At 48.2% G+C, this 14089-nt stretch overlaps 1 protein-coding gene across 1 annotated transcript in view; it reads left to right on the top strand.

Moving 5' to 3' along the window:
* The window catches only part of Hhat (hedgehog acyltransferase), a 228083-nt gene that overhangs the window by 59141 nt on the left and 154853 nt on the right, over window positions 1–14089 (top strand). Inside the window, exon 7 of the mRNA XM_051148158.1 lies at window positions 10345–10495. Coding sequence (XP_051004115.1) covers window positions 10345–10495 — 151 coding nt within the window. The remainder of the gene's footprint in view (window positions 1–10344; window positions 10496–14089) is intronic.

Genomic DNA, 14089 nt, shown 5'->3' with positions numbered 1-14089 from the left:
TGTGTGCCAGAGACGACCTGACGATGTGACACAGAGTGGACAAGGTGCTGTGCAGCCAGCACCTGCTGCTTGGAATGCCTGATGTTCAGCTGTCTGGGCTCTGAGCATGTGTAGTCTGATGGGCAAGGCAGGCGAATGCAAGCATCCACGACGTGACTTGTAATGGGGAGGTGAGGACCACTGACACACAGGAGACGGAGATTGGATGTGAAATGATTAAATGTTTAGTTAAAAGGCACAAACACAAAGTTTTATGTACTTGTAAAAAATATATAGTTTATATTATAAAATATTAGGCCACCGAGAGAAAGGAAAACATAAAGGTTTATGTAGAGAGATCACTTTGGGAAGTGGCATTTCGTGGCATTTTGGGGAAGATGTCACTGATTTTTTTTTTTTTTTTAATGAAGTCATTTGGGCGAGGCTTATGAAGGACACTGAGTCCCTGTAAATCTTTGCCTGCTAGTCTGCTATACAAGGCCAGGACTATGTCACGCTGCTGGGCAAATGCAGGCATTGGGATGTTCTGTGTCAAACATAGCTAATTCTTTGGGTCTATGCATTGAGAAGATCCCCCCTGCTTGTCTCTGCCATTCTCCAGGCACAGCTAGGGGCCAAGGACTGGACCTTGAGGAGGAGGCCAGCTGTTTTAGGAACTCCTCCCCCTGCTGTGACAGGGTGTCTGATGAACCAGCTCACAGGAGGAGGGGTTTATCTGGATCATAGGTCAGGGTGTACAGTCCCTCACTGCAGGGAAAGGGCATCTCTGGCTGTGGGTACAAGGGGCTGGTTACACCCAGTGGCCAATTGGGAAGCAGAAGAGAGCTTGGGCCAGAACTGACACTGGACTGTGAGCGGCAGAGCCTGCTCCCCAGAGACACACTTCCTCCAGCTGGCCTCAACTCCTGAGGTGTCACACCCTCCTCAAACAGCCACCAGCTGAGGGCTGAGTGTTCACATGTATGAACCCGTGGGTGACATTTCACACTCAGCCTGTAACACCCACTGTGGTCTCTGCCTTGAAGAGCGTATAGAAGGCTGTAATGTGCTGTTTACTTGCAAAATACCATGTGTCTATTTTGGCGTGGACATTTAGAAGAACTTTAAGAAATGGTGACATTTAGGCGATGCCTTGAAGAAAGGTAGAATGCTGATAGGAAAATTGAGTATGTGGAGCCATTAGCAGAGGAAGCAGTGTGGGCAGAGAGCAAGGGGACAGGTGCCCTAGTTTGAGGGTCACAGCTGTGATAAACACCACGAACAAAAGCAACCCAGGCAAGAAAGGACTTAGCTTCCACATCACATCGCAGCCCATCACTGAGAGAAGAAACTGGAAGCAGGAGCGGAATCTGTGATCATGGAGGACACAGCTTGCCATCCTGCTGTCTTATACAATACAACCGTTAGCCCAGGGTTGCTGTCCACAGTGGGATGTCTACGCCCCCCCCATCAATTATTAATCATGGAAATGCCTCACAGACCAGTCTGACAGAAACAGCACCTCAGTTGAGGTTCTTTCTGCCCAGGTAACTCTAGTTTGTGTCAAGTTGACAAAAACTAACCAGTACAGGGTTAAATGGAAAGTGAGTTCAGTAAGGGGGAGAGAGACTCAGGGCAGCAAAGTGCAGCGGGCTTGGCCTTTCCTTGCTCCTGTGCTCAATCCCACAGTGCACGTCTCTAGCCACTCATTTGAGAACTAGCGCACCGGGGGATGGTTCAGTGGGTAAAGCGTTTGCTGTGCAAGTGTAAAGACCCGAGTTCAAATCTCCAGAGGCCACATTAAGCCCAGCACTTTAGTGCACACCTGTAGTGCTGTGCTTCTGTGAGAAGATGGCAGGCGGAGACAAGAGCATCCCTGTAAGATCATAGGCTACGTAGCCTGTAATGTGCCACGGCAAATAATAAAGGGACTTTGTCTTAAATGTGGTAGGATGCGAGGACCAGCACAAGATTCTTATTTGGCCTGTGTATGTGTCCTGTGGCATGTGTCTGCCTAAACAGAGAGGGAGGGAGGGAGGGAAAGGGGGGGGAGAGAGAGAGAGAGAGGGAGAGAGGGAGAGAGAGAGAGAGAGAAGGAGAGAGAGGGAGAAGGGAAGGACACACTAGAGCTGGAAGCTGGTAGCTAGCTTCTTTATGCCAATTAAGACCGTAGTGGAATAATGAGAAAAAGAGAGGCTGAGTGCGCAGGTGCGTGGTTTGGTGAGGGCCGAGCTCCAGGGAACAGAGCTGGGCCTTTCCTCTGTCAGCACTCTCTTCTGTAGAACTTAACGTTCACCACTTCCTGTCTGAAATCAGCCGCGAGTCCCATGGTGGATGGGAAGCTATATTCCTTCCTGGACAGGCTGAGTTGGCAGCACTGACAGGGGTGGGGTGGGGTGAAGTGAGTCCGGGGTGGTCAGCTGCTCGGGCGCTGGAACACACTGAGTAGCAGAGGCAGCTCTAGGCAGCGCAGGGCTTCTGTTGAATTTTTGTTTCCCACATGCACTCTTTTTACTGAAAATGCAAAGTTCCAAATCCACAGAGAACTAACTGACAGTAGCCTAAGCTTCAGTGAGAACCCGGCCCTTTGAACTTAAGATACACCAGCAATACAGTTTCCAGAAGTGCAATACAGGAGGGCCTTGCCCCAGGAATGACAGCATTCAGCTACTTTCCAGAGCAGCACTTAGGAAACAAGAGCTCTGGGGATGCTGGGGGGTGGGGGGATAAGGGGGGGGGGTGGGGTGGAGTGAGGTGTTCTTTCTGATCCGAGGAGCTTGTGATTAAGTTGGATGGCTGTGCGTATGCAGAGCTGTGGGCTGACGTGGCAGTCACAGAACATACTGTAAAAAGCCTAGGGAGCCTGAGCGGAAGCAGCTGGCTCCTCTTGCAAGTTTTCACAGAAGCAATTTCATCTTCCTCAAGACTACCCTGACCCCATGTTAAAAAAGTCAACATCTGCCACCTCAACATTTTGAGGTGCCTTTTTCTTCTCCTGAGGTGTTTTCTTGTTGCTTTTCTCGTCTGCTGCCCCAGCGAATGAATCACTATCTCAGAGCTTCCTTGCTCAAAATGTTACCGTTTTGTCCCGTGCTTAGGCTCAGCTCCGTAGCTCTGGGTTCTCTCTTATGGTGTAGCCAGACATTGGCTGAGCCTGCAGCTGTCTTCAGGACCAAGTGGGTAGGGTGTCCAGGATGGCTCTCACTCCACTGAGCTGACTGTTGGCTGAGATCTCACCTGGTGCCCACCAGAACATCTTCCCATCATCCCGATGTGAGCCACAGTTCATGTAGTGTGGACACCGGGTTCCAAGGGGGATTGTTTCATGAGTGAGCATTCTAAGAGACAGGAAGTGGAATGGAGCAGGCCAATTAAAGGCTGTAACTGGATTTGAAACCGTGCCAGTCAGCTTTTAGTTACTATAACAAAATACCTGAGTCTGTCTCCTTAAAAAGAGCTTATTTTGCTCAGATGTATGGTTACATGGTTACAGTGTGTGGTTACATGGTTACAGTGTGTGGTTACATAGTTACAGTGTGTGGTTACATGGTTACAGTGTGTGGTTACATGGTTACAGTGTCTGGCTACATGGTTACAGTGTCTGGCTACATGGTTACAGTGTATGGTCATATTTGGGCTCATGTTGAGGGCGTGCATGACAGAGAAGGTTGGTTGGGCCATGGTGGTTGGGAAATGTGAGAATGAGAGGACATGTAAGGTAGGATGGGAGCAGAATGAGAAGGAGAGCAAGAGAGGAGGAGAAAGAAGAAGGGAGAAAGAGGGCCTGGGATCTCAACAGCCCCTTCTGGAGTGTGCCCAATGACCTAGCTTCCTCTCATCTCTTGAAAGTGCAACCGCCTATCTGTAAGACTGCAGGCTGGCAACTGACCCTGCAAATATGAGCTTTGGGGTAAGCATATAACTCACAGCAGAGCACTCGTCTGTGTCTTTTGGTCCAATGATCTGCTCCAGATACCACTGATGGGTTGAGAGGCAGGGTCACATCCTGGAAGAGCATGCTTAGTCGGGAAATACTCTGTGCTACGCCTCCCTCACATCCCATGCGGAGTTCGCGTTCATGCCTGTCTCCTGTTGACTGTTGGTAGGTGTAAGCCCCAAGACGGCATGAGCACCCGTTCATGCATCTAGATCCAGGCCTGGCATGTAAGCACTCGATATGAAGTAGGTGCTCTGAGTTTCTGTGCTCAGATTGTTCTCTGTGCTGATGCCATGAGTTCTAACCCTGCCCTGTGTTCTAGTCCTCTACTGCCCCACAGGAGGGCGTCATGCTTCCTCACTTGCTCTGTGTTTCCTGGAGCACATCAGGGAGTCAGTGCTCAGGAATGATGTTAAGTGAACAAGACAAGGTCAGCTGGAGCCAGGAGATGAAGGATAAGTGGACTTGGCTGAGCAGAGGAGAGGCAGGGCATGAAGGCTGAAGGAAAGGGTAAAGAGGCTGTGGTGAAGCTGCCTGTGAGCCCCCTACGTCCAGGCTGCCTGATTTGGCTGCTAGTCCATCTCTCCCAGTCTATAGCTGGTGGCCCAGTGCTCCTCCACTTGCTTGCTGAACAGGAAAATGTGAAGGGTAGAATCCAAGCCGATGTATGGGTTTTAAAAGAGAGATGAATAAAGTCAAAGAAACATCAATGATAGCTCTTTCTAATTGAGATAATATTTCAAACACAAGCCCAGTAATAATAAAAGCATTAAAATACATCCAGATCCTGTATTTTTGATCTTGCTGAGAGCTTATTCAATTCATACATTCCAAGCAGGGTAGAGTGAGCAATTTATATTCATGTGTTGCTTTCTTGTTAATTGTGTCTTGGCAGAATCCTTAGGGCTGACCTAAAGCCTTGGACTGAGTCTTACAAGGGAAGGCCAATTTTTAGGTCAAGGGGAGGTAGGCGTGCCATTCACACAACCACTGTGAAATCAGAGTGGGGTGGCAGCGGGTCCATCCACAGGTGCAAACACAAGTTTTCAAAAACCAGCAGAGCGCTGCAGCTACAATGCTTTAAAAAAAACATTGTACCTTTCTCTTATATGCTCATAAACCAGTTAGTAAAGTGTCAAGGGAAATTCCAATTTTTTGCGTGTTTGCATATGTGCACATCTTATGTTGAAACTGGGACTCTCACTTGATCCCGGGGCTCGCTGCCTCACCTACTCTAGCTAGCCACCTTGGTTTGGGGATCCCCTATCTCCATGTGAATGCCTTGCATTGTAGATCTGTATGTGGGTGCTTGCGATACAAATTTAGTTATTCATGCATGCACAGCGAGCACTTTACCATCAACCTGGTCCCATTCTATCTGTTTGTTGTTTTGGATAGGTTCTCACCAGGCAGACCTGGCTGGTCAGGGACTTGTCCTTAATCTTATAGACACTTGCCTGCCTCTTCTTGGCCTCTGCCTCCTGGGTGCTGGGATTTCCTGCATGCACCACCAAGCCCCTCCTCCACCTTCGTCCATTAGAAATACTCACGAACAGGCAAATAGAGCTTGTGTTGCATGGTTAGAAATACATGTGTTTTCATCTACACTGGGTTAAAAAGAGACCCAATTATCTTAGTTAGATTTGGCCACAGTTACATTAAACGCCCCCGCACAGTCCTTTCTTAGTCCTGTTGTTTATGAAAAGAACCAGTGAAAGATGAAGATTTTAGGGCTGGAGAGATGGTTTAGCGGTTAAGTGCACTGGCTGCTCTTCCAAACGTCCTGAGTTCAATTCCCAGCAACCACATGGTGGCTCACAACAACCATCTGTACTGAGATCTGGTGCCCTCTTCTGTTGTGCAAGTGTACACGCAGGCACAATACTGTATAATTAAGTCTTTTTTAAAAATGAAGGTTTTGTGGAAATGATGACTCATAAAGATGTAGCTTCAGCTACAGAGTGTGTTTCCTAAGCCGCAGAATGACACCTGTGTGAAACGGTGTCAGAAATTAAGGCAGGACTAGACATGGAGCGTTCGTTCCATCCTTGCTGAGCGTGCCTCCCGTCAACAGGGCCCAGAAGGTTCCCCTGCTACCTGTCTCCCAGATCTGTGGGTGGCCTTGAGCATCTCTGGTTTTCCCTAGGTCACCTGACATCCCTGCTTCTGCAGGTTGGTCATTTTTGGCTGTGGAAGCTTTGGCTGAGGGGTGCTGCTTACTGACTTGCTCCCCATGGCTTGCTCAGCCTCCTTCCTTATAGAACCCAGGACCATCAGCTTCACCCACAGTAGATTGACTCTGCTCCATCAATCACTCATTAAGAAAATGTGCTCAGGCTTTCCCACAACCTGACCTTATTTTCTCAATTGAGGTTTCCTCCTCTCAAGCTGAAATAAAAATGCCCACCAATGTAGGGGAGATATAATGTATGTGTATGTTCACACACACGCCAATTCTTTTCTTGGCTTTTTTGTATATGAATGTTTGGATACGTGTAGTTATGTGCATGGCACATGCATTAAGTGGTATGAGTGCACTCTTTCAGGGCCAGAGGTCAAGCTTGGGAGTCATTCCTCAGGAAACTGCCCCCAGCCTGCCAATTTTTAAGTGTAAAAATGTATTTTTATTTTATGTGTATGAGTGTTTGCCTGCATGTATGTAGTGTACCATGTGTGTGCCTTGTGATTGAGGAGGCCAGAAGAGAACATCAGACACCCTGAAGATGGAGTTATAAGTGGTTATGAAACTCCTTGTGGGTTCTGGGAACTGAACCTATGTCTTCTGCAAGTACAGCAAGCGCTTTAACCTCTGAGACCAACAAGGATGGTGCATGAGAAAAAAATATTCAGGGTTGACCTCAGAGGGACACAGGGTGCACACACACAGACACACACACGCGTGCACGAGCTTACACTCACACACATGCATACATTTACACACACACATATACTCACACACATACTTACACTTACACACATACATATACTGACATATACGCATGCGCACACAATAGGAAATAAATGAGTGCCTGGGTGTGGTGTGTATACTTTTAACTCCAGGACTCAGGGAGGCAGAGGCAGGCAGATGGCTATGAGTTCGAGGCCAGCCTGGTCTACAAAGCGAGTCCAGGACAGCCAGGGCTACACAGAGAGACCCTGTCTCCAAAAACCAAGGAATGAGCGAATGAATGGATGGATGACCGTGCAAACACGGTCCGTGGTGACTTTCTGCTGTTTCTCATTGGAAGGAAAACTGGGTGGGGCTTGCATATGACATGAAGCTCAGGAGGTCCCTGTGGCTGCTCTGTGGACGCAGTACACAACCCCAGAAAAGACCTGGGGCGCTATTCCCACCTCTTTGAGCTTCTGGGAAGAGGCTCCACCTGCTACAAAACGCACACTGGCCGGAAGCCCCAGAGAGAGAGAGCAGCACTGTGTTCACGCAGCATTCAGACCCTTCCCTGTCTCACAGTGCACACTACCAACACAGAATGGTTGGTGCCACTGACCAGGTGTCTCCAGAGATCCTCTAAAGGACCACGTACGGGCAGCAGATGCCACTGCTGACCTTGTTGTCTTTAACAAAAGCTCACCGGTCAATTTTACCAATAAAGACTGGGGAGCTAGATGCTGGGGTAGAAGCCTGCTAGCTCAGAGAAGCAGAAAGAGCACCCAGCGGACCTTCCTTCTCAGCCGATGACCCAGAAGGAATCCCCCTTCCCATGCCAGCTCAAAACCCCCTCAAATTGAATGTCCCTCTCTCATACTTCCTGTGTGTGTCTCTCTCTGTCCTCCTGATTTCCTCTTACTCTCTTTTTATTCCTATGTTCACTTCCTGTCTGGTTGCTTGCTCCACCTCTTGACCTATGGCTGACTTTATTTAATCCTGTTTACAATATTCAAGCAGAAAGCTCTTACTAGAAACAGGTTTTTTGAGAAAACACAAATCCTGGGGTTCACAGTGTGATCAAATACCCTGCAACATGACCTCATCCTTCTGTGAGGATCTTAGGGATGCAGCCTCAGTGGAGCAGGTGGCTCTAACACAGCCCTGCACCACATGGAAAACAAGCCACTCTTAAAGTCACAGGACACAAGAAAGTTGTAATAAGAGATTTTCTGGATATGTTGTTGGGGGCATCAGGAAGGCAGGTTACATCAAAGCAGAGAACTCTCGGTTGTGTCAGATGCGCTGATGGCACTGTTAGCCTTTTAGGTTGCTGGAAGCCAGTGGCCTGATAGCTTATCATATCCTCCAAATTTTACTAATTTGAAAAGTGTTAGGTCAGACACAGAGGTGGACAATGAATGGTATTTAAGGGACCACAGTATGTTAAGGCAACTTGGCTCTGGATCAGCAACATCCTAAGTCTCCACAATTATGTCACAGTTGATCATTCCGTCTTGTAGAGTCTTTTGTTCTGGGACTTCGGTGCACGGTGAGCTCATCACGTTTATAAGATAGTGTAATGCTCCGTTGTATGGATCCACGGTAACTTACCTGTGTTGTGATGGGCATTTGGGTGGTGTCCATCTTTTGACTGTTAAGAGCAATGCTGCTAAGACTGCCTGGATGTCTCTGTGTAGAAACAGTTGTATTTCTCTGGACTCAAGACTGGAATTTCTGGGACATAGGGGAGCTCTGTTTAGTTGTTTGAGGGATTGTCTGTTTTCCTAAGCAGCTGCATTGTCTGACATCCTTCTGTGTTGTGTGCGGCGTCTTTACTGACACTGACTGGACTGATGTTTGCTCCTGGATGGAGGCAGGTTTTGAAAGGACTTGTGAAGGGTCCTCCTTCCTCATAGTTTTTAAGTGAAATGGATATTTTCCCCCACTATTACCTATGAAAATGTGCCTTGTGTGCTAACTAAGTGGTTTGGTTGGAAAAGGCACTTGCCACACAGCCTGATTATAGAGGAATGTTAGTTCAGAACATGGCTGCTCTGGCAAGAGATCACATCCAAAAACCTTCTAGGTCTGTGAGATCTGGCTGGAATGCAAACACGCCTTTAATCCAGGAGACTGAGGCAAACAGGTCTGAGTTCAAGGCCAGCCTGGTATAGAGCAAGTATCAGGTAAAGAAAGCTTAGGTCCAGGCGTGATGATACATACCTTTAACTCCAAACAACGAAGGTGAAGTTTGTAGAAGGAAGCACCTGTGTTTGAAAGTGATGTCTAATTGAGTGGCGGAAAAGGTGATGAATCAGAAGAGATTTGACAGAATAGGATATGCCCAACTCTCACAAGAAGAGAGAGGAAAGGGAAGCTATTTAAAGAGGCAGGTGGCAGGTGGCAGTTTTACCAGGACAGCAATAGGGAGATGGGTTGGCAGAGAGTGAACTCAGGTGAAAATGGGATGAGCTGGAAAATCAGAGAACTCCAAAGATTAGAGCAGATTGCTGAGTTAGTTTGAGGCCAAGCAGAGCAATTTCAGGCCGAGAGAGAAGCCAGGCTGAGTAAGCCAGCTGGGAGAGGAGTTTGAGCCAGAACAGCTGAGTTGAACCAGCCAGCCCAAAGCTCAGCAAGAACAAGTAAGAGTGAGCTCATTAAGCAGTAAGTCTCAGAGGCTGAGAACATTCTAGGCCTAGGTTAGATTATACAGAGGCTGAATCTTTCGGGACTGGGCCTAGGACAACAGAGGAGGCAGTTAGCCTGCCAGACAATAGTTGAGCCAGGAGAATACAAGTTACCTTTGCACTTGATCTGTGCCATGAGTTCAATCCTTGGAGCTCACAGTGGAGGAGAGAACCAGCTCCCAGAAGTTGTCCTCTGACCTCCTCATGTGCACCGGGGCACGCATAAGTACACACACTTAAATAAAATATCTTTTTACTTAAAAGATGTGGCTTGCAAAGAGGTCCCCTTGCTTGTGACAGTAGTGTTGTAGTCTTTAGCATGTTGCTTTTGCTCTGGGAGTTCAGCGCAAGGGGAGTACATCACCCTTTTATAAAATGAAGAATGTCCCGTTGTGTGGACCGACCGTAATTTGATCTCATTACCTGTTGTATCAGTCACTTCTGTGTTGCTGTGGTAAGACACTGTAAGCAAGACATCATACAGAAGAAAGAGTTTAGGTAGGTTTATGTTTGTAGAGGGTGAGCATTCATGATGGCATGGGGGTGGGTGGGTGGGGGTGGGGGGGCTGCATGGAAGTAGGAGGCAGCAACTGCAGAGCAGGGAGCTGAGTGCTCACATCTTGAGTCACAAGCAAGAAAACAGGGCGAGCTAGAGGTACATGGCTTTCCATGCTCAAGCTCACTCAGTGACGTTGTTCCTTCAGTGAGGCTGCCGACCCCCAACCTTCCCCAATCAGGACCAACGAGGGACCAAATGCAAATGCCCCAGACTGTGGAAGGCAGGAAACGGGCAGCTTCAGGAGCCTGCTGCTGTCTCACACTGTGTGGCTGATGGTCCCATTGCTTTTCAGGAGGATTGGCACTGGCCCAAGTGCTCTTCTTCTATGTGAAGTACTTGGTGCTCTTCGGTGCCCCGGCTCTGCTCCTGCGCCTGGACGGACTCACGCCACCACCCCTCCCCCGCTGTGTCAGCACCATGTTCAGCTTTACTGGGATGTGGAGGTGAGTCTCATGGTTTGCTTATGTCTTTTGGGGGTGTCTGGTGGCCTTGGCTGGCTTCAGAGAGTTTAGCTACTATTCTTCTTCCTCACCGAAACCACCTTTGGTACTGCACATTCTTTATCCAGCTAACATGAGGGCAGCCTTTGCTTTCTGACCCTCGAAAAGTTATCACCAAGCCATGGAACTAAGAGAGACAAGAGTGACTGTTTGCACCCGCCACCCGCCCCGAACAGGACTACGTCTGGAGTGGTTTCTTACCAGGGACATTATATTTGTTACTTGTCTCATGGCTGTGATAAAATGCCCTGCCCGAAGCAATTGATGGGAAGAGGCTTGCTTTTGGCTCACTGTTTGAGTGTAAAGCCTGTCATGGCAGGGAATCCTAGAGGGGGGAGCAGCGGTCACACTGCATCTGCATCCAGGAAGCAGAGAGCAGTGCATGCTGGTCACACGGCATGATGGTGTTCAGCTGCCTTTCTCCTTTTGATGCAATCCAGGACCCAAGCCCATGGAATGGTGCCCCCTGCTTTTAGAGTGGGTCTTCCCACCACAGTGCCAGGTCGTGTGCCTGGAGGCTTGTCTCCCAGGTGAACCTGGGTGTGGTTGGCAATAAGCATCGCCACAGACATGCTGTGAGATCTTCATTACTCTGCCTTCCTTCACAATGACTGTGTAAGTCACTCTGCTGACTAAAGATGGGCTGAGTGCTAGCCCAGGCCTCACTCACTGCCATTTGTTCACTCTCAGGTTTTGAAAAACCCTCTGGTCTGGTCTTCTTATCTTTTCATAATAATAATAAGAGGATGTGCATATCTGTCTATACAAATAACTTTTATTCACCTGGTATAATTGTTGTCTGCTAACCCAGGCCTAGTCCTGGAAGCTTCTAGCCTCTGTAAAAATCTAATCTAGGTCTAGAATATTTTCAGCCTCTGAGACTTACTGCTAAGTAAGCTCACCCTTTCTAGTTCTTTCTGAGCTCTGGCTGACTGGTTCAATTCAGCTGTTCTGGCTCAAACTCCTCTCCAAGCTGACTGATTCAAACTGGCTTCTCTCAGGCTCTGACTGAATTGCTCTGCTTGGCATCAAACTAACTCTAGTAATCTGTTTTAATATTCTGACTGTTCATTTTCTGGATCTTTCTGTCTTCACCTGTGTCTGACTTGTTCTCTCTTCAACCAGTTTCTGTAAAACTCTCCCAGTAAAACTGCCTCCTCTCTGTCTGTCTGTCTGTCTGTCTGTCTCTTTCTTCAAGTAGCTTCTCTTTTCCTCTCAATTCTCTCTCTGGTTCGTCACTTTGTCTGCCTCTCAATTAGACATCACTTTCAAACCGGGTGCTTCCTTCTACAAACTAACTTCACCTTCATTGTCTGGGATTAAAGGTGTGTACTAAGGTCATTTCTGTACTCCGGTTAGAGCAGCCATGTTGCTGGATTAAAATTCCTCTACATCTGCCTTCAAAAGTTCTTCTGAAGCTAGGCACAGTGGCACACGCCTGTTATACCAGCACTTGGGGAGGCAGGTGATCTCTGCGTTCAAGGCCAGCCTGGTATACAAAGCGAGTCCAGGACAGCCAGGGCTGTTACACGGAGAAACCCTGTCTCAACACACACACACACACACACACACACACACACACACACACACACACACACACATTTTGAAGATGAGGCAAGCCACAGCAGATGTTCCAAGATGTTAGTCCTATGCAAGGTTTCATGCGTAAGGTGGATGTTTTGTTTGAGTTTTCACTCTTCCTGATTTTTGTCCCATACACGTATGATTGGCCTGGAGTTTCTGTTCCTAAAGATCCCCTAACCCCTTGTGAAGTTTGACAGTTGTTTTCCAGAAGGACTTGCTTGTGGCTGTGTTTTTCTGAGCTTGCCCAGTATGTAGCAAAGACCCAGTGGAAGAAGCTCAGGGCAGGGATTGGGGGTGTGTGTGGGAGGCTGAGCAGGGGGCACTGGCTCAGCAGGCTGGAGACAGTCCCTACTTAAAGCTTGGTCTTCAGTTCCCTTGCTTGTCTCTAGTTCTGCCTCTGCTCACAGTCACTGCTTTGCCTCATTCATCTCTGGAGACACAAGACCCAAGACAGAGGTAGCAGGAGGACCCAGCTAATGTCACAGGGCCAGGTGCTGCTCTTCTGAAGGACCCAGGCAGTGTGCGGTGTTGCTGCTCCATAGCTGTGTGGTGACATGCGGGACCACCTGGGCTCTTTATGCGTGGCTTAGTTGTGTTCCCGTTGCTCTGTGGGGTTTGGGAGTTACTTTATGACTTGAGGACTGTCAAGCACCTCCCTTCCATTTCCTTTATCACTTAAGCTCCAGGCTGGCCTTTTTAATGGGGAGTGCTGGCAAAGGGGCTCTTCTCAAGGCTAGAGAGAGAGAGACTTCACTGGAAGCTGTTATCACGTGACCTGCTTGAAAGGTCGCCTCCCCAGCCAATGCTGGGGACCGGGGGTGATTTGGGAACATGCCACAAGCATCTAGCGGGAGCCCTGCATGGCTCCTCTGCCTCTCTGTTGTGACCATCTGCACTAATGGACTTGGGGAGGACTTCTGCAGGGTCAGGGGAGTGGTAACCATGGTGACCAGGGCAGTTTCCTTGTCTGTAGTTCATGGATTGCTGCAAGGTGGCCACGTTTTCTGCAGTGAAACAGTATGGATATCTGTTTTTGTTTTATTTAATCACAAATTCAAAATGATCTTTTTTTATATTTTTAAGCATGTGTGTGTGTGTGTGTGTGTTTGTGTGTAAGTGTCTGTCTGTCTGTCTGTCTGTCTATAGTTACATGTACACGAGCTCAGGTGTCCTCGAAGCCAGAGGCACCTGCCATCGGATGCAGTGGGCCTGGAGTTACAGATAGTTGTGACTCAGCTGGTGTGAGTGCTAGGAACCAAATTTGTGTCCTCTTGAAGAGCAGTATGCACTTTTAACTGATGAGCCATCTCTCCAGCCCTCTTATTTAACCTGTTTCTGACCAAGAAAGAGCCTTAATTTATATAAGCCACAGAGATGGGAAAAACATAGTCACCATTGTCACCATCAGGAACAGATGGTTACTCTGTGGTAACTTCCAAACATCTCCAGAGTGTGATCCCTTGGAGCAATGAGAATCTGAAAGGTACTTATCAAAAAACAAAAAACAAAGCAAAGCAACAGAAAACCCACAACCCTGCGCCACCTCCCAAAAAAGAATAAATTCTTCTCCAGGACCGATACAGGCTCCCATTCCAGCTTCTGCAGCCTGCAAGACTGGGAAGTTCCTTGGGTATTTTAGGTTTATTGATATAAAAAAATGTTTGTGTGTGTGTGTGTGTGTGTGTGTGTGTGTGTGTGTGTGTGTGTGTGTATGTGTGTGTGTGTGTGTGTGTGCTTATGTGAGTTTATGCGCTCTGTGTGCGTGCAGGTGACCAAGGAGGCCAGGACCACCAGATCCCTGGAGCTGAGTCACTGGTGTTTGTGAGCTGCCTGATGTGGGTTCTGGGAACTGAACCTGGGTCCTCTGCAAGACCAGCAGGCTCTGCCCAGGCCTGGTTTTGGTTTTGTTGTTTTGTTTTTGAGATAAGGTGTTACTGTGTAGTCTACCCTGGT

This window comes from Acomys russatus, chromosome 6 (assembly GCF_903995435.1).
Source record: "Acomys russatus chromosome 6, mAcoRus1.1, whole genome shotgun sequence".
Classification (NCBI taxonomy): domain Eukaryota; kingdom Metazoa; phylum Chordata; class Mammalia; order Rodentia; family Muridae; genus Acomys; species Acomys russatus.
The sequence above is the reverse complement of the archived record's forward strand: the minus strand, read 5'-3'. Positions and strand labels throughout refer to the sequence as shown.